Source organism: Macaca mulatta, chromosome 4 (assembly GCF_049350105.2).
Source record: "Macaca mulatta isolate MMU2019108-1 chromosome 4, T2T-MMU8v2.0, whole genome shotgun sequence".
Taxonomy (NCBI): domain Eukaryota; kingdom Metazoa; phylum Chordata; class Mammalia; order Primates; family Cercopithecidae; genus Macaca; species Macaca mulatta.
In genome coordinates this window covers 102,514,294-102,540,091 of record NC_133409.1, presented here as the reverse complement: position 1 = coordinate 102,540,091, position 25,798 = coordinate 102,514,294, and the positions used below count along the sequence as shown (strand labels likewise).

The window sequence follows — 25,798 nt, the reverse complement described above, 5'->3', positions numbered from 1 at the left end:
CTGCTGTCTTCAGAGCTGTCAGGCAGGGACATTTAAGTCTGGAGAAGCTGTCTGCTGCCTTTTGTTCATATGTGCCCTGCCCCCAGAGGTAGAACCTAGAGAGGCAATAGGCCTTGCTGAGCTGTGGTGGACTCTGCCTAGTTTGAGGTTCCCTGCCGCTCTGCTTACACTGTGAGCACAGAACTGCCTACTCAAGCCTCAGCAATGGCAGACGCCCCTCCCCAAACCAAGCTTCAGTGTCCCAGGTCTATCTTAGACTGCTGTGCTAGCAGTGAGCAAGGCTCCACGGGTGTGGGACCCACCTAGCCAGGCATGGGAGGGGATCTCCTGGTCTGCCAGTTGTGAATATCGTGGGAAAAGCACAGTATTTGGGCAGGAGCATACCACTCCTCCAGGTACAGACACTCACAGCTTCCCTTGGCTAGGAAAGAGAAATCCCCTGACCCCTTGCACTTCCCGGGTGAGGCGACACCCCACCCTGCTTCGGCTCACCCTCTATGGGCTGCACCCACTGTCCAACCAGTCCCAATGAGATGAACCAGGTACCTCAGTTGGAAATGCAGAGATCACCCATATTCTGCATCGATCTCACTGTGAGCTGCACACCGGAGCTGTTCCTATTCGGTCATCTTGGAAGCTACCTCCATCGTAATCACTTTTAAGTGTACAGTTCAGGAATGTTAAGTATATCCACAACATTGTACAACAGATCTCTAGAACTTTTTCATCCTGCAAAACTGAAACTCTATACCCATACTAATTCTCCCTCCTCTCTTCCCCCAGCTTTTTGCAACCACTTTCTAGTTTCTGTTTCTACTTTCTGTTTCTATGATTTTGCCTACTTTAGATATTGCATATGAGTGAAATAATACTACAATTTCCCATAGGCAAAATTTTTATTTAGGTATTTAGGTATGTTTTACTGAAACTGAAGATTCAGTCGTGCCTAACACTTTAACCAGGACAAAAAAAAAATAAACTCAATAGAATAGAAATGAATTTTGCCCAGGAAATCAATTGCATAAATGTGTGGGATGGAGAAAGGGGTGAAATGAACTAAGTGAAAGGAGCTGTCATAATATATCTGCTTCTGACTCAGTTGTTTCACTACATTTGCCTTCGTTTCAGGGTATCTCCTCAATTTCTCTTTTGCCCAATTCCTATTTCCAAATGACATCTCTAACATAAAAATTCTCCAGAGTCAGTTTTATAAAAAATATCACTGAAGTGAGCTACTATACTCATTTTAATTTTTCTTTTGCATTTAGTTGTAGCATCTATTTACTATCTGTGTGCATTTGAGATTAATATTAGCTATAAATACTTCTAGGCAGAGACTACAGTTATAGTCTAATCCAGAGTTTAAATAAGAAAACTAAGATAGGGCTAAGGTTGGTATTATCCTCAACTATTTGTAACCAGAAAACAACATAAATGTTTGCATATTAAATTATATATTAAGTATAGGACATGCATGAGGCTAAACTTTTACTTTCTATGCAAGAAATTCTTATGCCACTGAAATACATACACAATACTTTTCCAAAAACACTGGACAAATATACAACTACTCTATGTATGCTTTGCTCATTTGTTAAGAACTGCTAATTTTACACTGTAAATCCATAGGAAAAAAGAAACACGATTTCATCCAGAATTCTGAATTAATTTCAGGTAATCATCCAATTCCCTTAAGGTTACAGAGTTTTCAGACACACCATCTCTGACATTCCAACTCTAAGATTTTACCTCAGCCCTCATTCAACAACCAGTTGTTGACCACCTAATAAGTATTCTATCCAAGCTTGCAGCACCCACGGTCACCAAACAGAGAGGAGAGCGGTCTCTCCTCCTGATGAGCCCTTGATCCCCTGCTCCAAAACAAGCAGAGTCCCCTGCTCAGGCCAGCATTGCAGCTGCCCAACCCCTGGCTGAACACTCCCAGCAGCTAAACAATTCTTGGACGTGGAGCACCCAGGGGCAACTAAAAGCCCTTCTGCCACTGCCTCTGCAGCGGTACTGCCCCTGTTGTCCTCAGACTTGGTAAGAAGCAAAGACCCTAAGTGCCTCATCCACATTTCCAGCAAGCTGCAGTTACCCTAAGGAGGGGAGGCCAATCTCATGCCTCATCCACATCTCCAGCAAGCTGCAGTTACCCTAAGGAGGGGAGGCCAATCTGTCTCCCACAGTTACCCCCTGCTCATCAATAGGCAGCGCAGTCTCCCTATCCCAGGCCAATTACACTGATGCATTGCAGCGCCACATCTCTCTGGGGTAGAGCTCCAGAAGAAAAGGGGAAGTGAAAGACCCTCAGAAACAACCATTGCTGTTTCCAAGTCGGAGAGGGAACATAAACACTGAGATTGCTCCAGAGCTGTGGCGTGCAGTCCCAGAGTGCCAAGTTGCAATCTGTAGCCAGCATTCAAATAGGAGAGGAACCCACTTTCAGAGCATTAAGAGGGATCACGGCTGCAGCTGTGGGTAAATATAGAGGAGCCACGTGATTAAGAGCCTACCTACTGACCATTATGCTTAAGTGCCCCCTACTGGATCACACTCCAAAACTTCAACACCAAAAAATACTTTGGTAACATACCCCCATGTGAAATCAAAGACAAGAAGACAGCTAGAAATAAAGACTCTGCACAAAGGCTCAGCCCTCTCGAGACATCTAGAAAAGAATTCTACTGACTGTACTCAATCTACATGGCAGTTAAAGGAACACTCAAACACAGAGATGAGAAAAAAAAGAGCAAGAACTTGAGCAACTCAAATGGCCAGAGTATTTTCTGTCCTCCAAATGACCACAGAGTTTTCCAGCAAGGATTCTTAACTAGGCTGAGATGACCGAAATGACAGAAATATAACTCAGAATATGGATAGGAATGAAGATCATTGAGAGTTGGAAGAACACTGAAATACAATTCAAGAAATCTATTTTTTTTTCTTTAAGATAGATGGAAGTTTCACTCTTGTTGCCCAGGCTGGAGTGCAATGGCACAATCTCAGATCACTGCCACCTCTGCCTCCTGGGTTCGAGCAATTCTCCAGCCTCCATAAACCAACCCCAAAGCTAGAAGAAGACAAGAAATAACCAAAATCAGAGCTGAACTGAAGGAAATTAAGACATGAAAAACTATTCAAAAGATTAACAAATCCAGGAGTGGTTCTTTGAAAAAAATTAATAAGACAGATAGGCTGCTAGCTAGATTAATAAAGAAGAAAAGAGATAAGATCCAAATAAACACAATTAGAAGCAACCAAGGGGATGTCAACACTGATCCCACAGAAACACAAATAACCACTAGAGACTATTATGAACATCTTTATGCACCCAAACTAGAAAACTTTGAAGAGATGGATAAATTCCTGGACATATAAACCCCCCCAAGACTAAACCAGGGAGAAACTGAACCCCTGAACAGACCATTAATGAGCACCAAAATTGAATCAGTAATAAATAGCCTACCACCCCCAAAAAAGCCCAGGAACTGAAAGATTCACAGATAAATTCTATCAAATGTACAAAGAAGAGCTGGTACCATTCCTACTGGAACTATTCCAAAAAATTGAGGAGAGTCTCCTCCTCATTCTATGATGCCAGCATCATCCTGATACCAAAACCTGGCAGAGACACAACAACAACAAAAACTTCAGACCAATATCCCTGATTAACACTGATGCAAAAATACTCAAAAAAAAAAAAAAAAAAAAAGAAAAAAAGACTTGCAAACTGAATCCAGCGGCACATCAAAAAGTTACTCCACTACGATCAAGTAAGCTTCATCCCTGTGGTACAAAGTTGGTTCAACATGCACACGTCAATAAATGTGATTCATCACATAAACAGAACTAAAGATAAAACACATGATTATCTCAATATATGCAGAAAGGCTTTCGATAAAATTCAACATCCCTTCATGTTAAAAATGCTCAATCAACTATGTATTGAAGGAACATACCTAAAAATAATAAGAGCCATTTATGACAAACCAACCGCCAACATCATGCTGAATGAGTAAAAGCTGGGAACATTCCCCTTGAAAACTGGCATAAGACAAGGATGTCCTCTCTCGCTAGTCCTATTCAACATAGTATTGAAAGTCTTGGCCAGAGCAATCAGCCAAGAAAAAGAAATAAAGGCATCCAATTAGGAAGAAAGGAAGTCAAACTGTCCCTGTTTGCAGATGACATGATTCTATATCTAGTAAACCCCATTTTCTCAGTCCAAAAGCTCCTTCATTTGATAAACAACTTCAGCTAAGTTTCAGGATACAAAATCAATGTATAAAAATCACCTGTATTAAACATCTCTAAGGTGTTCCAACTTCAGAGTTCTATTAAAGTGCTAAAAAGTTGTATTTTGTTTCAACATTCAAGACTGGTTGTATCATAAAATTCAGTGATTCAGTGATACCTGTGATCATTATGAGTCAGTTGAAATTGATCATCACAACATATTTAACTCAGAGGAATAGACTCCTCATTCAACATTTTAAATTACTTTCTTTTGCATAAGAAAATAACATTAATATACATCAATAAACTTTAGCTCTCCCTTGCTACCTAAGGGATATAAAAGTACCTGCACATAAAAATACACCAACAGCAGCCAAGCTGAAAGCCAGATCAGGAACTCAATCCCATTCACAATTGCCATAAAATGAATTAAAAAACCCTAGCAATATAGCTAACCAGAGTTGAAAGAGCTCTATATTAACAACTACAAAACACTGCGGAGGGAAATCAGAGGCAACACAAACAAAAAGAAAAACATTCCATGCCCGTGAAGAGGAAGAATCAATATCATTAAAATGGCCATACTGCCCAACAATTTAGAGGTTAAACGCTATTCCGATCAAACTATCAATTACATTCTCCACATAACTAGAAAAGGCTATTGTAAAGTTCATACGGAACCATGAAAAAGCCTGAATAGCCAAGGCAATCCTAAGCAAACAAAGAGACTAATGGAACAGTGTAGAGGGTCCAGAAATAAGGCTGCACACTTGTGACCATCTAATCTTTTTTAAAACATATTATTTTAAGTTCCAGGATACATGTGATGGATGTGCAGGTTTGTTACATAGGTAAACATGTGCCATGGTGGTTTGCTACACCTATCAACCCATCACCTAAGTATTAAGCCCTGCATGCGTTAGCTGTTTATCCTGATGCTCTCCCTGCCCCCGCACCCCTGACAGGCCCCAGTGTGTGTTCCTCCCTTCCCTGTGTCCACGTGTTCTCATTGTTCATCTCCCACTTATGAGTTCCTGTGTAAGTTTGCTGAGGATAATGGCTTCCAGCTTCATCCATGTCCCTGCAAAGGACATGATCTCATTCCTTTTTATGGCTGCATAGTATTCCATGGTGTATATGTATCACATTTTCTTTATCCAGTCTATCATTGATGGACATTTGGGTTGATTCACTATCTTTGTTATTGTGAATAGTGCTGCAATGAACATATGCTTGCATGTATCTTTATAATAGAAAGATTTATATTGTTTTGAGTATAAACCCAGTAATGGGATTGTTGGGTCAAATGGCTTTTCTGGTTCTAGATCTTTGAGGAAACATCACATTGTCTTCCACAATGGTTGAACTAGTTTACATTCCCACCAACAGTGTAAAAGAGTTCCTATTTCTCCACAGCCTCACCAGCATCTATTGTTTCTTGACTTTTTAATAATCACCATTCTGAAAGGCATGAGATGGTATCTCTTTGTGGTTTTGATTTGCATTTCTCTAACAATAAGTGATGTTGAGCTTTTTTTCATTTGATTGTTGACCACATAAATGTCTTCTTTTGAGAAGTGTCTGTTCATGTCCTTTGCCCACTTTTTGATGGGGTTGTGCGTTTTTTGTTTTGTTTTGTTTTTTTGTTTTTTTGTAAATTTGTTTAAGTTCCTTGAAGATTCTGGATATTAGACCTTTCTCAGATGGAGAGATTGCAAAAATTTTCCCCATTCTGTAGGCTGTCTGTTTACTCTGATGATAGTTTCTTTTGCTGTGCAGAAGCTTTTTAGTTCAATTAGATCCCATTTGTCAATTTTTGCTTTTGTTGCAATTGCTTTTGATGTTTCTGTCATGAAATCTTTGTCCATGCCTATGTCCTGAATGGTATTACCTAGGTTTTCTTCTAGGGTTTTTATAGTTTTGTGTTTTACATTTAAGTCTTTAATCCATCTTGAGTTAAATTTTGTATAAGGTGTAAGGAAGGGGTCCAGTTTCAGTTTTCGGCATCTGGCTAGCCAGTTTTCCCAGAACCATTTATTAAATAGGGAATCCTTTCCCCATTGCTTGTTTTTGTCAGGTTTATTGAAGATCAGATGGTTAGAGATGTGTGGTCTTATTTCTGAGATCTCTATTCTGTTCCATTGGTCTATGTATCTGTTTTTGTTGTGTTTTTTTTTTTTTTTTTTCCACCAGTACCATGCTGTTTTGGTTACTGTAGCCTTGTGTATAGTTTGAAGTAGGGTAGTGTAATGCCTCCAGCTTTGTTCTTTCTGCTTAGGATTTTCCTGGCTATGCAGGCTTTTTTTTTGGTTCCACATGAATTTTAAAGTAGCTTTTTCTAGTTCTGTGAAGACTGTCAATGGTAGTTTAATGGGAATAGCACTGAATCTATAAATTACTTTGGGCAGTATGACCATTTTCACAATATTGATTCTTTCTATCCATGAGCACAGAAGGTTTTTTCATTTGTCTGTGTCCTCTCTTACCTCCTTGAGCAGTGGTTTGTAATTCTTCTTGAAGAGGTCGTTCACTTCCCTTGTTAGCTGTATTCCTAGATATTTTATTCTCTTTGTAGCAATTGCGAATGGGAGTTCATTCATGATTTGGCATTCTGTCTATTTTTGGTGTATAGGAATGCTTGTGAATTTTGCATACTGATTTTGCATCCTAAGACTTTGCTGAAGTTGCTTATCAGCTTAAGGAGCTTTTGGGCTGAGACTTTGGGATTTTCTAAGTATAGGATTATGTTGTTTGCAAGCAGAGATAATTTGACTTTCTCTCCTCCCATTTTAATACTCTTTATTTTTTTCTCGTGCCTGATTGCCCTGGCCAGAACTTTCAATACTAAGTTGAATAAGAGTGCTGAGAGAGGGCATCCTTGACTTGTGCCAGTTTTCAAGGGTAATCAGCTTTTGCCCATTCAGTATGAAATGCGCTGTGGGTCTGTCATAAACGGCTCTTATTATTTTGAGATATGTGACATCAATACCTAGTTTACTGAGAGTTTTTAACATGAAAGGATGTCAAATCTTATCGAAGGCCTGTTCTGCTTCTATTAAGATAATCATGCAGTTTTTGTCTTTAGTTCTGTTTATGTGATGGATTTCATTTATTGATTTGTGTATGTTGAACCAACCTTGCATCCCAGGGATGAAAGGGAGGAAAACGAGTTGATTGCGGTGGATAAGCTTTTTGATGTGCTGCTGGATTTGGTTTGCCAATATTTTATCAAGGATTTTTGCATCAATGTTCATCAGGGATATTGGCCTGAAGTTTTCTTTTTCTGTTGGTTCTCTGCCAGGTTTTGGTATCAGGCAATCATCTAATCTTCAATAAAGCTGACAAAAACAAGCAGTGGGGAGAGGACTCCCTATTCAATAAATGGTGCTGAAATAACTGGTTAGCCATATACAGATTGAACTGAGACTCCTTTACACCATATACAAGAATCACCTCAATAAAGACTAAAATATAAAACCCCAAACCATAAAAACCCTGGAAAATAACCTAGGAAATATCATTCTGAGCATAGGATCTGGCAAAGATTTCATGACAAAGATGCCAAAAGCAATCACAACAAAAGCAAAACTTTATAAATAGGATCTAACTAAACTAAAGAGCTTCTCCACAGCAAAAGAAACTATCAACAGAGTAAACAAAGAACCTACAGAATGGGAGAAAATATTTGTAAACTATACATCTGACAAGGTCTAACATCCATTATCTACAGGGAACTTAAATCTACAAACAAAAAACAATCCCACTTAAAAGTAGGCAAAGGACATCAACAAATATTTTTCTTTTCTTTTCTTTTGAGATGGAGTTGTGCTTAGTTGCCCAGGCTAGAGTGCAATGGCACGATCTCAGCTCAGCTCACTGCAACCTCCACCTCCTGGGCTCAAGCAATTCTCCTGCCTCAGCTTCCCGAATAGCTGGGATTACAGGCACCCACCATCATGCCTGGCTAATCTTTGTATTTTTACTGGAGACGGAATTTCACCACGTAGGCCAGGCTGGTCTTCAACTCCTGACCTCAGGTGATCCACCCACCTCGGCCTCCCAAAGTGCTGGGATTACAGGCGCAAGCCACCATGCCCGGCCAACAAATACTTTTCAAAAGAAGATATATATGCGGCCAACGAACATATGAAAAAAGTTCAATATCACTGATCATTAGAAAAATGCAAGTCAAAGCCATAATGAGATAACCATCTCACACCAGTCAGAATGGCTATTAATCAAACATCAAAAAACACAGATCCTGGTGTAGTTTCAGAGCAAAGGAAACACTTATACATTGCTGATGGGAGTGTAAATTAGTTCACATGTTGTGGAAAGCTGTGTGGAGATTCCTCATAGAGCGAAAAACATAACTACCATTCGACCCAGCAATCCCATTACTGTGTATGTACCCAAAGGACTATAAATCAATGTACCACAAAGACACATGCACATGTGTGTTCACTCCAGCACTATTCAAAATAGCAAAGATATGGAATCAACCTAAAGGCCCATCAATAGAAGACTGGATAAAGAAAATGTGGTACATAAGCACCATGAAATACTATGCAGCCTTAAAAAAGAATGAGATTATGTCCTTTGTAGGAACATGGATGGAGCTGGAGGCCATTATCCTCAGCAAACTAATGCAAGAACAGAAAACAAATTACCACATGTTCTCACTTATAAGTGGAAAGCTAAATTATAAGAACATGTGAACACAAAGAAGGGAAAAACAGACACTGCAGCTTACTTAGAGGAGGAGGGTGGGAGGAGGTAGAGGAGCAAAAAAAGTAACTAACGAGTACTATGCTTAGTTCCTGGGTGATGAAATAATCTGTACAACAAACCCCCATCATACAAGGTTATCTATATAACAAACCTGCACATGTACTCCTGAACTGCAAGTTATTAAAACGAAGTATCACAGTAACAACATATATTATAAAGGAGACAGAAAAGAACGAGGCCCTGACCTCTAATATATTGATGACTTAATGCTAAGACAAATAAATAAATATAATTACAATACAGTGTGATGCATGCTATTTTAGTGTATACATGCTAGGATACTATACAGAAAACTTCTCTAATCCAGTCTAGATATTTAGAGTGATGAAAGATAAGCATGAATTAAATAAGCAAAAACACTAGGGGAAGAAGGAGCAGTTTATACAGAGGAGAAGTGTGACAGAACAATGACATGCACAGGCAACTAAAACTATTTATTTATACAATGGTGTAAAGGATACACGGAAGGGTGGAGGATGGCAAGACAGGAAAGTGAAGTGCATGGGCCAGATCACAAAGGTATTTATATGTAGGTGAATACAGTCAATAGCGGGGTAAAGGTAAGTTCCTGAATACTTATTAATGTGATCCTAAAGAAAATCAGAAGTTACTGACATGGTGTAAAGATATAAAAAAGTCAAGTTGGGTTATGGTTATAGAAACTGGGTTATGGTTATGGAAATGGATCAAGGACATGATAGATGAATTGTCTGGATAGATTTAATAATGAATCTGCTCTTAAGATAAATGCACAGGACAATAATGGGGTCATAGAAGAGACCCAAGAAGAATAAATTATTTCCATATCTGCTTTAGAATACAATCAGATGATACTGATACAGATGTTTCAACAAAAGAGAGAGTTGAGAACTGGTCTAGTCAATTGGCATAAACGGCTTATGTAAACCCACATCTTATTCTTTGCAAAGTTAATTTGATAGTTGCTTGTATCTATGTGCCTTTTTTATTGTGAAAGTAATTTTTACTACAAACTTACTTTGAAGCTAATTGTACAAATAATATGTAGCATAGGGAATAGGATGCAAGGCAAATAAAAACTTTTTGTGAACTTCTTTTTCTTTTGAATTATTTACTTTGCTAATTGTCCCTTGAGCTCTTTATGAAATAAACTTTGGGTAGCAAGGGAAAGCTAAAGTTTACTGAAGTTTATTAAAGTTGTTTTGTTATGCAAAACAAAATAATTTACAATGTTGAAAGAGAAGTTTATTCCTCTGGGTCAAATATATTGTGATGATCAATTTCAACTGACTCATAATGATCACAAGCATGGCTGAATCACTGAATTTTATGAAACAACCAGTCCTGAATGTTGAAACAAAGTACGATTTTTTTAGCACTTTCATAGAATCCTAAAGTTGGAATACTTTAGAGACATTTCATTCTAATCCATCATCTCACATGAAAGTAGAAATATTTATATCTTTAAGCACATCTGTCCATGTTCTTAGAGTGATGGAGAGTTCATAAATAATATTAACAACAGAAACAATAAGGAATAACAACCTCTGAGTAATTTTTATGCACAAGTACTTTCATATACATTATTTTATTTGGGGACAATTCTAACTATTAAATGCTCCATTTAATATTAAGCCAAATGTGCCAGCCTATACCTTTTAACTAAATTATTGACCCTAGTAATCCTTCCTGAAAAATAAAAATTATAGTTACTATTTATAGCACTTGATAAAAGTAATTTGTTTTATATATTTTCTCTCAATCATCATAACAACTGTCTAAAGGTACTATTGAAGGTACTATTACTATTTCCCCCAATTTACAGGCAAGAAAATTAAGCCTTGGGGAAGGTAAGTAATTTTTCCAAGGTTACAAATGTACTAGTTGGTGGAGCTGAGGATTGACTCCAAAGTGCAGGTTTTACTTATCACATGCACCTGAGATATGGGTTTTGCAAGCTGTCAAAATTAGATTTCTAAACTTCCTGAGCTGAGAGTCAGGCTCCAAACTATGGCAAATTAACTGAATTAGGAAATGTCATTCTATGACACCTCTGAAGAAATGAACTGCAAACCTGTCCCAGGCAACAAACACCATTCCAACATGTGCTCAGTAGGATGAGCCTTTCTTTCCATCTAAATTTCTACACATCCCAATCTAACAATATTGGTCAAGAAAAATTTAACAGTTGCTTTTTTTTTGTTTTCTATTCACAAATGTGGCATTTTTACCATGTATATGCAGAATATGATATTATTTTAATGAGGATATGGAAAAAGTGGGTCACCATCTGTGGATACCACAAAGAAAAACACTCTTGAGAATTAATCACTACATCATAGTTAAATGAAAAACATGGCAAACTGTGTTAATTCTGGCTTACTTTATAGTTAGTGAAATAACAGTAACAGTCAAATCATGGAAAACTGAGTTAGCCAGAATGTGATCATCTTGGCAATAGGAATGATTATTTTGTTTTTACATTTTGATTATGGCAAATTTTACACAAATTTTGTTGTAGCTTTAAATAATGAGACTTTGACATATATCAGCTCAAACAATATTTACTACCAACTTGCATTAAGTGTCATTAGATTATTCTATGTAACATGCTAACTTTAGAACTAACTTCTAATTCCTTGAGGGATAATCTGCTCCTGGGACCTGAGACAATCGGGCATTCATCACTAACCATGTGCTGATGGCTCTCCTTTCCACATAAAAATGATGCTAGTAATGCAATAAAAATAAGGCATGTTTAAATGAAATAATTTTCTAGTAATGGTGAAAGATTTCTGCAAAACCACTCACATTGTCTTACGTGGCCTGCCTTTGAGTATCTCAATTCAGTTCAACAAATATTTATTGTTTATCTACTCTGTGCCAAGCATTGATACATAAAATGAACAAAGTAGATCCCTGTCCTTGAGAGTATACCTTCTAGTGGAAGAAACACACAATAAGCATAAACATAATAAATGAATAATGGTAATAAGTGATATTTTAAAAAAGGAAAAGTAGATCAAAACAAGGGTGATCAGGAGAGCCTGGGTGGGGAGAAGATGGGACAGGTTTCAGTATTACATAGGGTAGTCAGGGTAAAACGCAGAAGAAGGTTAAGATTTGAGCTAATATATGAAAAAGATTAAGTTCTTAACCAAACACATTTCTTGGAGAAGAATATTTTAAACAGAGGGAAAAGCAAGTGAAAATATTCTAAGTTAGAAACATGCCTTGAGAGTTCAGTGACAGCACAGGTAGCATGGAGAATGTGGGTGCAGGAAAGTGAGCGCATCACAGAGGTGAGGGAGGGGGCCATATCAGGTCTTGAGGGTCATTATAAGGACTTTGGCTTTCATTAACTGAAATGCACTGACTGTCAATACTAACGTTAGGTCGAGATATGATATGAGTTGCAATTAGGGTTTCAATTTCGTAGAGAACCAAAACAGTACCCTTAATTTCTGACCTTACCCCCAACCCAATTTTCTAACTTTGCCTCTTTAATTATTCTTTTCCTTTCAGCATCTTTAATCTCTAATAATGAAAATATATGTACTTCATTCTAATATTGTTATAAGATGTCCCCAAACCAGCCACATAGATGGTCTTTAGAAAGGAAAAGTAAACTGCTTTACCTTTGTCTATAAATACATGTAAATTAAGCATGGCAAGAAAAAACTATTATAAACAAAAGATCTTATTTTAACCTACAAGATATTGCTATTGATAGCGTTTTTTGTTTTGTTTTTAGGTTAATCTATAATGGAAGAAATCATATTGAGTCTCCTTTTTTATGTTACCAATGAGCAGATGTATCATTCTTATTTTCTAATTTATTACATGTAGGAATACAGATGGAAAACAATAAGAAGCACAAGCTTTTAAGAAACTGGGCTTGATCTTGTTAAATGAAAGTTAAGACAAGTATACATATGTAACAAACCTGCACGTTATGCACATGTACCCTAGAACTTAAAGTATAATAATAATAATAATAATAATAATAATAATAAAAAGAAAAAAAGAGAATAAAAAGAGAGAGATACAGAAAAGAAACATGGTATACAGATTATTTTCAAATCATAATGATTATCTTTAATAATCTAACAATTTAGCTTTAATATTCAGATAAAATATTAAGGCCTTTCTCTATATGTCAATGTTTACAAATTCCAAGAGAAAAAGATAGGTGACAATGGATACAACAGGAATTGATTAAAATGTTTATTTTCTTTAGATAAAATTACAACCTAAAACATAAATGTATCTACATAATTAAAACTCAAATCTTTAGTTTACTATAGGCAGAGACTCTTTATTTGGAAAATTGTGACTTTCTCTAGTTTATGTTGGGGAGCTAACTTTACTTCAGATATATGGCACTGTAGTTTCAGGAACATTAGACTCAATGCTTAAACAATGCTTTCAACAGCAGTTATTTTATGCCTACTATAGGGTAAAATATAATATGGGATAGTCAGAAAAAAGCAATCCCTTGATAATACAGTACTGTTTCTAACACAGCTTATATTCTAGTAGGGAAAATAGGGCTAAATGAAATAATGCAAGCACAAGACTCATGTAACCAGAATAAAAACAGTGTAAAACATTTATATCCATATTAAAGGAATGGTGGAATTTATGCAATAGATTAGAATAAAATGGAATTAGGCACAAAAATTATCTAAAAAGAAGAGTTGTAAACTATGTTCAGAAAGAAACAGTAAACTTGACTTGCTAAAGTTCTGGCTTCTCCAAGGTTGGACTGGGATACTGACAGGGATGCAAATCAAATATCAATATACCAAAGTATATATCCACTTTAAATCCATTATGGAATATAAGTGCACGTATATTTATACATACATACACATAATGCATACCTTTAGATTTCTAATTCTTTCATGACCCACCATTTTTGTTCACTTGAAAAAAAAGTAGAGAGGATGGTATACATAGAAATAGTTGGGACTTTAAGGAAAATATGGCTATAGTTAATTGTGAATCTGATCTTTCTTTGGATGGGAAAATGGAAAAAAATTCTGAGTCAGCAACCTGATTTGAGTCATGTTCCCTAGTAACATGACTGCTGATGTTTTTCACATTGACAGACATTCTTTGCATTTAATTTTTTCAGCAGGTTATTTCACCTTGGGTCCACAAGGAAGAATAGCACGTGGTATCCCATATAATCATATGATTTCATTAAATTTCTTATGAAAAGCAAAGTAATTCATGCTGATCAAAGTGACAGCTGGAATCTAAAGAGCCTCACAGACTTATAGATAAAATCACCTAAGTTATAAATACATCCTCATCATCTAAAAAATGATCAGGCATAAAAAGCAATGATTAGAATGGGTGGAAAAACGTAGCACAGAAAGTCAGCCATGATATTAACTGCAGAAGAAATGGCAGAAAGAAGAGGGCAGTAGAAAACGGCCCTTCCCTGTTAGGAAGTCAAGGATTTAGTGTAGAGTTGGGGAAACTCTGTCTAACTGCAACCCCAAGTAACGGTGAAGAGTACATATTAATTTACATATCTGATGCCTTCTTTAGAAAAGAGGATATTAATAATTAAAAAAATAAATTTAGTATATCTGGCCATGACAATTCAGGGGCTATATATCTTGAAATCTGATATGTGACCCTCAAGGACGACTACCAACTTGATAGCTTCTCTGACTAGTCTGGTCTGTTTCAGGCGCACAGCCAAGACTTTTGTTCAACCATACTCAGCAAAAAAAGCATAATTTTACGAAAACCCCATTATCACACCTGGCAGCAAATGGCAGATGATATGGCTTCAGACTAAGATTATTTCTCTTAAACTTTATGTGACAGATCACAGAACAATTTGTAATGGCAGCCAAGGTTGAAGGAGGGTGTAGTATAATAACCATGTTTATGGCCATTCCTAGTGCTTCCCAATAACTTTTAATTTTTGTCATTTAAAATAAAAAAGAAAAAAATTTAAAATACAGTCTGTTGAATATTATTTATTCCATTTAAAAAATTTAATATTAGTTCTTTAAAGCTTACTTGAGGTAAAGTTTTTGTTCTCATTTAGTTAATAATAATTAACGAAATTCTAATATAGAGAATTTTAGGCAGTAAAGCTGAAGTTGCCTCTACATTTCTTTAATTTTCAGGGGCAACTGATTCTGTAAAAAAAAGGATACTATAAGAAGTACAACTATGAAAACAAACACACATATTTAAGAGCCTTAATATTTCCTGAAATTCAATCACATGAAAAGAAATTCTTTAATAAGTTCTTCCATTCATACCTTTCATTTTAAGCTATATAAACAAAACAAATCAAATTCTATCATTTATTTAACAAATATTTATTGAGTACTTATCACATACTAGATAACTTTTTAGAAACTAGGGATATGGCAGTGGAAGAAAAAGAAAACTCCCTGCTTTCATAGAACTTAACAGCACATGAATAGAGACAGAACATAAATAATTAAATATAAAATATGTCAGCTATTTATAAAGGTATGAAAAGAAGAAAGTGGACTGAGGGTAAAATTTTACATAGGTTGGACAAAGAAGGCCTTACTGAGAAAAGGCTATCTGACGAAATGTTAAAGGAGGTGAGAGAGCTAGTCATGTGGAAAACTGGGCAGGGGCAGGTATGGTAAAGATGAGAAGTAGACAGAAAGGCAAGCTTTGACCTAGTTTGAATTAGAAAAATAGCAAACAAGTCACAACAAATTGGGCAAGGGCGGGGGGAAACTAGCAGGAGATAAAGTGAGAAAGGTAACAGGAAGCCAGAAGTCCCAGGGCCTTTTATGCTATTGCAAGAACTGGTTTTTATTCTGAATAAAATGATAAGCTTTCCTGGGGTTTTGAGCAGAGAAATTACCTAACTCAGAATCATCACAGCTTTTGAGTTGAGGACAGACTAAAGGTCAATAAAGGAGGAAGCAGTGAAATAGAATTTTCAGGCTAAAGGGCAATAAAGGAGGAAGCAGAATTTCATTAACAGTTAAAATATTGTTACAATAATCCAGGGAAAAGAGGTTCAGATAAGAGAAGTAATGATACTGGCAATGAGAAAAGGTTAGATTCTGGATACATTCTGAAGTTAAAGCTACTAAGTTTTGCAGGTGGCCTGGGTACAAAGTGGTAATTCCAACATTTTTAGTCACAGGAACAGGAAGAATGGGGCTGCCATTTACTGAGATGGGAAAGGCTGCAACAGGAGCAGGGCTGGGGGTGAGTGGGAGATTGGGAGTCCAAGTCTGGACGTGTTACAAAGCTATGTCTATTACAGATCTAAGTAGAAATGTCAAGGAGGAGTTTTACCACAGGATTCTGAAGTTCAGAGAAGAGGTACAGGTTAGAGATAAAGATTTGGGAGTCACAAATATAAAGATGTATGACTTGATGAGATTATCAAGGAAGTAGAGATAAATAGCAAAAAGAAAAGTTTCAAGCTTCAAGCCCCGAAGCATTTTAATGTATATAGGTGGCAGGGAGTGGGGAAGATGAAAAGGAATAAACTGAGGAAAAGTACAAAGTAACAATCAGTGAGGTAGGAGAAAAGCAAGGGGAGTGTGCTATCCTGGAAGCAAAGAGAAGAAATTCTGTATGTTGGGCTTCAAATTTTTCCTTTACCTGTATTCTTAAAGTATTTTCTTAACCTATATACTCAGACGTAGAATTACTAGGCCCAATTGATACATTTATTGGACAGGCCAGTACTAGGAAATGGATTTGTGCTACTCCACTAGAGATGCTAATTAATATCCAAGCTAATTAATCATTACTTTCTGAATTCAGTAATTACATTGAATATCATAATATGCCTCTCAGATCCCCCACTGTTGTCCTGGGGGTTGCCTCAGCTGCAAAGAGTCCTTTCACCATAGACCATGACCTACGCTCTTCCCCAGAGTGACCTACATCCAGGGACTAACTGATGCAAGAATATAAAGCCTTGACCATCTCAGCCCAGCTGGTAACAACTCTGAAAAGCCACTGTAGCTTCAGAGTTGCCCACAGGATCAGGGAAAACTGTCATCGTGCCTGCAGGCAGCTCAACTTCTCCCTCTGCCCATTCCTGCTTCCTTTGCTGTTTCTTCCACAGAGTTTAGTCTCAAGGGCACTTCTTAAAAACTTCTTAAACACTAAACTTCATTTCCAAATGCGCCTCCCAGGTAACCTAATCTTGGAATAGTCTGGGAAAGCTGGTAATAAGACGGGACTTTGGTGCTAGTTAACTCACTGCCACAGTGGTAATGAGGACCCCACCACTGGTAGAAGATGGAGCACACACCCGGTCCAAGGTAGCAGTCCAACTATTAAAGCTCACCAGAGGTGAGCTGAGATGTTGGGAAGGGAACATCTTAGTTAGAATGGTATTTCAGATGTTTGAGAAATACAAGAGAAGTAGTAACTATAAGGACAATGGAAAAACACAAAAAGCTCAGAGAAAGTAACTGCCAAGAAGAAAGCCAGAGGGCCCTCTTTGTAAATACAAAGATGTTCTCAGCTTCTGTAGCTGTTGGGTAAAGAAAGTTGATGTCCAGAAACAGGGCTTAATCATCAGAATATTCAAGCTCCCAAACTCAATGAAAGCAGATCTGCTAAGTCAGAATCCTAGTTAGAAAAGAATGGGAATTTGCCACAAGGAATGGGATGTCTGGTTTGATGTCTTATGAAATCCTGAATCCCCAGATTCCCCCAGAGCTTTCTAATTTCACACAGTGGCCTTCCCCTTCTTTCTTGGGATGATAAGGATAAAGATTTCACCCCTATAAGATAACATGTGCCCCTTAACTACCATCTACCTCTGCCTCCCCTGCAGATCCCTGGGCCAATAACTAAGGTCTTATCACAATATAACCTATCTGGGACACACTAGAGTTAATAAAGAAAGAAAGAGACTTTACCCCAAAGGAGCCACAAGACCTAGATAGTTTGTATTAGCCAGGAGAATACATGTAGAATTAAATGTTGAGGGTGTTTGATTAAAAGGGCTGGAACCTAAGAAAAGGGAGAGCTTACTGATTTGCAGGCACTCTCCTGAGATGCAGGATTTAACATGGGCAAGAATCCCAGAAGATGGTCCAAACTCACTACTAGGATAGTTCCTAGAAACATGGACAAATTAATGGCTGATATTAAGATGACTGAAATGCCAGGAATGCTGTGGCAGATGGCAGAAGAGGGGATTGCGAGGCTCAGAGAACTGGGCAGTCTGGTATATAGATATGAGGTAAAAGCCAGAAAATCCTTAAGATGAATATATACCACAGGAAGACCCAGAAAACACACCATTTCCCAAAGCCATAAGGAATATGCCAATGAGAAGACACCAACATTACTAAAAATTTCAGAGGTTGTTCTCCCCTGAAGGTCAGGAGTGACAGAAGAAAAGGATGATATACAACCAGGCTGACTGATAGCAATGAGGATGCTGAGACCAAGTGAGAATGCTTAACCATCAGAAACCAGGTAGACAAAATTATCATAAGAGCAGCAAAAGTGGTGTGTGTGTGTGTGTGTGTGGCTGGCTAACCCACAAAATGTTATTGAGATAATTAATGGAATCTTGCATCCCTAGAGGCAAAACAGAGAGCTAACAAAGCTACTACTCAATATTTACCATCAAAAGAAACCAAAGATGAATGACCACAAAGTTGAGTGTAGCTGCCCCAATGAAGTCACAATCTCTTGCTCAGCTTCCAAACCTGAGTTAATTTTTAGACCCAGAACCCACAAACTGAAGAAGAGGCCTAGTTCCCAGAAGAAAGAACCTTTTAACACCATGACAAGAGTACAGGATAATAATCCCCCCAATATTTATCCACAGGGAACTACAGTCCTTTACCCAAGTAACTGGGCACTGGACAAGGACTATCCAAATGTATGAGGACTAATGAGCACACAGTTGACACTGATACCTGGTGACCTGAAGCATCAAAATGCTGTTCCCCTTTCCCTTTTAGAGTAGAGGCTTATAGGAGCCAGTAATAAATGGAGCCCCAGGCAAAGTCTGGCTCATAATAGGTTCACTGTGACCACAGATCCACCTAGTGGTGATTCCTCAGACCCTAAATGTGTAATCAGAAAAGACAGACTTGGTAAGTGCCACAAGACTCTCATCAAATCCTCAGCCTGTGATGAAGAGCTCTCATTGTGGAGAAGACCAAGAGGAAGAATTTGAAGCTGCTCTACCCCAAACCTACCAAGATGGCAAATAAAAAAACCAACATAGCATTGAAGGAGGAAGAGGGGGAGGTTGATGGGCATTGAAGGAGAAAGAAGGGGAGGTTGATGGGCAGAAATTAATGTCCATGTAAGTATCTAAACAGTATGCAGGGGTGGTCCCAACTAAGTTATCCATGGCTGTTGGTGGGTCCATGTTGCACTGTAACTTCTGTACTACGCCCTTTCTTCCAAAGAGGTTTATCCCAAAGGTACTCCATTATTATTATCATTATTTTTTAAGAAAGAGTCTTGCTCTGTTGCCCAGGCTGGAGTGCGGTGGTGTGATCTTGGCTAACTGCAACCTCCACCTCCTAGGTTCAGGTAATTCTAGTGTTTCAGCCTCCAAGTAGCTGGGATTACGGGCATACACCACCATGCCTGGCTAATGTTTCTGTATTTGTTAGTAGAGACAGGGTTTTGCCATGTTGGCCAGGCTGGTATCCAACTCCTGGCCTTAAGTGATCCGCTTGCCTCGGCCTCCCAAAGTGCTGGGATTACAGGTGTGAGCCACTGTGCCCAGCCCAAGGGTACTCCTTAATAAACTCTATCTCAGAGTCTGATGTCTAGGTAACCTGTAACAATCATTTCCCACTTTGAATTTAAGTTATGTTTCTTTTAAAAATAATCTTGGGTTTATCTTCAGTACAACTTCTCAATTTAATTGGGTAGTGTTAGGTTTCACATCTAAATCATTTTCCTGAAACAATGTTATGACAGAGGTATTTTTTTAGTCTTTCGCATTTTTCTCTGGAACTACAACCCCTGATTTATAGGTGATCTCTACATTTAAAATTATTGTTGACACTTGTCAATCCCTGTTTCCTTACAAAGAACTTAGGTAACTCCTCAATTCCATATTAAAAAAACAACAGTTTTCCTGATTCTGGATTGACACAAAATATTCAAAATTCACTCATATCTCATTTTTTCCCAAAAGCTTTTCATTGGTTCCCAATAATAAAAATTCCTTCTCCCCTTATTTCATCAGCACTTACATGTACCTAACTTGTTAGCAGTGTCTGTTTGTTAAAGTTGTCTCATTTAGATAGACTTTATTCCAGATTGCATTTCCATTCCTTTTATACAGCCTTACACTATTATCTATACAATCTCTTGATTAATGGTGCTACTGAGGAAGTTGGATAATTTCAAAACCTTACATGAGCGTTTCACAAGATAAGCCACTTTAAATATGAAAAGCTATTAGAAATTAACTGTATTATGTGACCTCAAAAAAACTGCAGAGTTTCTCAACTATTTCTATAAATAAGTATAGTTTAATGAAATAGGTTAAATAATTACAATAAATAAATCAAGCATGTGGTTCTAAAATGTAGTCCATACTAATTGGCAAATGTACTCAGCATTAAAACCTTGAGTAATGAGAGGTTAAATGCATTCTAAATGTTGTGCAAGCTGATGAAAGCACTTTCTGCTGTTGGATACAACTTCTTAAAAATAAACATTATAATAAAAAGAAACCAGAAGTGCATCTCTAGTTACAGTTAATTCTAGTGATGACTTTATTTCTAAGAAAAACCAAGGCAACATATGTGTTTTTAAATAGCATGTGGTTTCTGTGGTTATACAGTAACCAAGGGATGACTGTCAGTGTGATAAAATTCTCTTCGAATATATTACTAAATTATGGAGGGAGCCTCTTTTCTGGAAAAAAAAAAATGGAAAAATTTACTATAGCATCTGGCCCACAATCAAATGTTTACTTGAAAAGATGAAAATACAGGTTGAGCATCCCTAATCCAAAAAATCCAAAATCCAAAATGCTCCAAAATCTGAAACTTTTTGAGCGCTGATATGATGCCACAAGTTACCCTGAATACATTATGTTTTTCATTGCATTAATGGTATATTAACTATGTTTTTTGCTGTTAAGGATTTATGTGTGATAAGTGCAAAAAAATGAGTGCTTATTGGTAGCATATAAAATTCAGAGCCAGGGATAATGGTGATGCCAAACAACCATACACTGTCCACATGGGTAGCTGAGATAGTGACATCTTTGCCTCTGATGGTTCAATGTACATAAACTTGGTTTTACACACAAAATTATTTAAACTTTTGCATAAAATTACCTTTAGGCTATGTGTATATGATTTATATGAAACATAAATAAATTTTGTGTTTAGATATGGGTACCATCTCATTATATATATGCAAATATTTCAAAATCTGCATAAACACTAATGGTTTCAGGTGATTTGGATAAGAGACACTCAACCTATATAGTACTGCATTTTAATCAAATATAGTTTTAATCAGAGATGTGTGGATCATGATGGACTGCCCTGTTCTTGCTCCATTCTGGACCCCTGTGGACTCTACCAACTCATGCTCAATCCCCACCTCTTTTTCTGCTTTTCCTTTGTGGCTGGTGGTTGACCATAAAAGAGTCAAATATCAGCCACAAAGATGACTGAAGATCAGATTTTACCATCAACCAGAAAGTATAGATTGTCAATAAACATAAAAAGGTGTGCAGGTAATTTAGTCACTGGTCACTGTCTCCTTTACCATAATTATGCATTTCAACAGCCACAGGTTCTAAAGATTCTTGTAAAAAAAAAAGTAGATTCAGGGACAGCAACAGAGATAATCTTTTCTGGATAGACACATGATATTATCATTTGTCCGTTAACAGTTATGAGGAAATAGATAGGATATATGCATTCAAATTACTTCTAATTATTAAACCATATTGCATAAATCTTTGATTTTTTTTTTTTTTTTTGAGACGGAGTCTCGCTCTGTCACCCAGGCTGGAGGGCAGTGGCCGGATCTCAGCTCACTGCAAGCTCCGCCTCCCGGGTTCACGCCATTCTCCCGCCTCAGCCTCCCGAGTAACTGGGACTACAGGCACCCGCCACCTCGCCCGGCTAGTTTTTTGTATTTTTTAGTAGAGACGGGGTTTCACCATGTTAGCCAGGATGGTCTCGATCTCCTGACCTCGTGATCCACCCGTCTCGGCCTCCCAAAGTGCTGGGATTACAGGCTTGAGCCACCGCGCCCGGCCAAATCTTTGATTTTTTAATAGTCTGTTACGTTATCGTTACTGACTAAAATATAGATAAAATAAAGATACATACTTGGAAGAAACCGACTCCATGAATTCGTCCAAAAAATCATCATATTCAGAACCTCTTACTCTTCTCTGCCGTAGTCCAATGTAGAGTGGATCTTTAAGTAACTCCTATTTTAAAAAGTACCATAAAAAGAGAAATAACTATAACCAAGTCATTTATTGAGCCTTAGTTTCTTAATCTGTATAAAAGGGATAAAAATAGAAATAAAATCTTACCATACTGATTTAGAATTTAACCTACAGGGTAATTACTTAATGTTACATAGAATATATTGTAGTATTTATACACCAAATAAGAAAAATAATTCCTGCCCAGGAGCAGTGGCTCACACCTGTAATCCCAACACTTTGGGAGGCCGAGGCAGGCCAATCATGAGGTCAGGAGATCAAGACCATCCTGGCTAACACAATGAAACTCCGTCTCTACTAAAAATACAAAAATTAGCCAGGTGTGGTGGTGTGCACCTGTAGTCCCAGCTACTTGGGAGGCTGAGGCAGGAGAATTACTTGAACCTGGGAGGTGGAGGTTGCAGTGAGCCGAGATCACACCACTGTACTGCAGCCTAGGTGACAGAAGGAGACTCTATCGCAATAAAAAAAAAAAAAAAAAAAAAGGAAAGAAAAATAATTCCTAAATGTTAACATTCTAGACTATTCTGAGGAAAACAAAAGAAAATTAAAATATTTCATCTGTGTTAATTAGAAAAGTTCAATTGAGATTTTACAGACAAAGGCAATCACACAGAGAAATAACATAGTTTTGAAATACTAGCTTAAAGAATGGAAAGATAGCAATTCCTTTCTTAATTTTACACTTCCAAAAGCAAAACCATCAAACAACAGTTTTATTTTACCTTTACTATGGTAGTTAACAGACTTTAAAATAAATTTTTTTAGCCTTTACTAGTGTTTTCTTAAACTTTTTAACTTTACACAGTTTAAGTTGTTTCTTAAACTAAGAACGTTGCCCTGTAAAAGTTTTGGTATATATAATATGTAATATCACTTTTATTAAATCAGTTTTGAAATTGAGATATAATTTAAATACAATATAACATACTCATTCATAACAAAATCTCAGTAAACTAGAAGCAGAAAGGAACTTCCTCCATGCAATAAAGGACATCTATGAAAAACCCACATCTAGTAGCATATTTAGCAGTGAAAGACTGAGCAGTGAAAGACTATTTAGCAGTGAAAGACTCTTCACTTAAGATAGGGAACAAGACAAGGATGTTTACCCTCATCGCTTCTACTCAACACTATACTGGAGACCCTAGCTATTACAATAAGGCAAGAAAAAAAAAGAAATATAGTTTGAAAAAAAAAAAGAAACAAACCTTTTTTATTTGTACACACGATTGTGTACATAGAAAATACTAAGAAATCTACCAAAAAAAATCCCAGTAGAAAAAAATACATGAACTTAACACAATCACAGGTTATAAAGTAAATATACACAAATCAATTGTACTTGCAATGGACAGTTAAAAATGAAACAAAATATACAACTCTATTTATAATACCAGCCCAAAATGCAAAATTCATAGGGACATATTTAAGAAAATACGTGTAAGACCTGCACACTGGAAAATACAAAATATTGCGGAAAGAAACTCAAAAAGACTTAAATTGGGAATAACCTGCAAAAATAAGTAAATAAATAAATAAATAAATAAATAAGACCAAAGTGACACCTTCAGTAACCTAGAATAGACAAAATTGAAATAATGAATTTGTGAATCTGGGTAATGAGATTTCCAGGCAGAATGCTGACTTGGTTTCTTGTGGCTATATAATAAGGTCTAAAACAGAGACGAGCTAGAGAAGAAAATGTTCAGTTTGTGAGCAAAACTGAAGGAATATAGGACACCGGATTTGCTGGTAAAAGATGTGCATAGTAAAATAAGGTCTTCAAAGATCAAATTAAGTATGTGGTTTTAATAACTTTTTCAGAAATCTCTGAATGATTTAAAGTGAAGACTAATAGATCACCTTAACTAGACAAAAGGAACTGGTCGAACAACATTCTGACATGCCAGCCAATATAGGAAGGAGCCTATTTTGAAAAGAATTGCGAATGGAGCCTCTGTCACATTGAGTAGACTATAATCTGATACAGAGAGGGCCTAAAGAGTTTTTAAGGGCATGGTACTATCTTGGATTATTAAGATTGAGACACTTCAAAATGAAAATTAATTATCTGGGTCCTCAATTTTCTGTAGTCAGTAAGCAGACTGAGAAAGTTATTCAGCTGCTAATACAGATCATTTCTTATGAAAGAGGAAGGATATCTCAGAGGACAGAGCCAAGAATCTGGAGGGCAAAACCAAAAGCCTAAAAAAGAACCATGAACTACAGAAACACCCTGAGGAAATTGAATGGGCCCTACTCAAAGAATATTCCCTTCTCTTCCCCATGTAGGTGGCCTGGCAACATGTGTCCCGTGAGATTTCAGAATTGCTATGTACCATTTAGAGCCATATGATTCCTACTCCTCCAGCTTTGAATGAGAATGTTGATGGTGGTTATTCTGTCCCTGCCTCACCATTGTATGTTTGATGTGTGGGAACACAGAAATGAGTTCCACCAAGGAGCAAAACCCAAGAAACGTCATTTGCATCTAGACCAGATTTAGATGACAATATCTTGAACTTTGGACGTGCCGCTATTAGTGGGATGAAACTTTTGAAATCCTAGGATGGTGATGAGCACATTTTGCATGTGGAATGTGACCAATTTCTGAAGAATGAGAACCGATGTGGAGAAAGGCCCAGCTGTGCCAGGCATCCTAGCCTTCCTAGCCATTCCAGTCCAAACTGCCAGCCCACAGAATCATAAACATTAATAAAACAGTAATTGTTTTAAGCCACTGAGATGGTGATGTTAAGAAGGTTAAACCTTCGGATGTTAAGAATAATCTGAAGAGAAGTTTACTTAAAGCCAATAGAAATGATAGCCTTTCTTCACACTTGTTGTCCTGTTGTAATTAGTAATGGCACTCTCTGTCATTATGAAATTGTTTTGGTTTGGCCAGTATATCCTATGTATAATGTATTGCATAAGAAGAGTTAAGGATTTCCAGCTAGCTGAAAGTTAACAAGTTATATCACATAAATGTATTTCAGATGAAATGTAAAAACTGAAACCAAGTGCTGCTATAAAGTGCAGCTGTTCCTTAAGGCATAAAAACTCTAAACAATCTACTGGCAGGCTTCTGAGCAGCTGAGGTTGAAGTGCCAATGTGCTACTAATGACTGCCAGAATTAAAATACTTTCTACACGTCTAGAATATATTTAGACTTCTAAAATGTGCGAATTAGAAAAATAACAAAATTGAGAAAAAAAGTTACATGTTTCCCCTTCTCTTTTCTCCCTCCTTTCCCATGTTAATGATTAAAGTATATATCATAAAGAAGTCTGACTACAATGTAGTCAATTACAAAGATTTATGAA

At 37.1% G+C, this 25,798-nt stretch overlaps 1 protein-coding gene across 1 annotated transcript in view; it reads right to left on the bottom strand.

The window, feature by feature from the left end:
• Positions 1–25,798, bottom strand: part of ME1 (malic enzyme 1) — a 228,096-nt gene that overhangs the window by 81,555 nt on the left and 120,743 nt on the right. Inside the window, exon 6 of the mRNA XM_015136858.3 lies at positions 22,347–22,450. Coding sequence (XP_014992344.1) covers positions 22,347–22,450 — 104 coding nt within the window. The remainder of the gene's footprint in view (positions 1–22,346; positions 22,451–25,798) is intronic.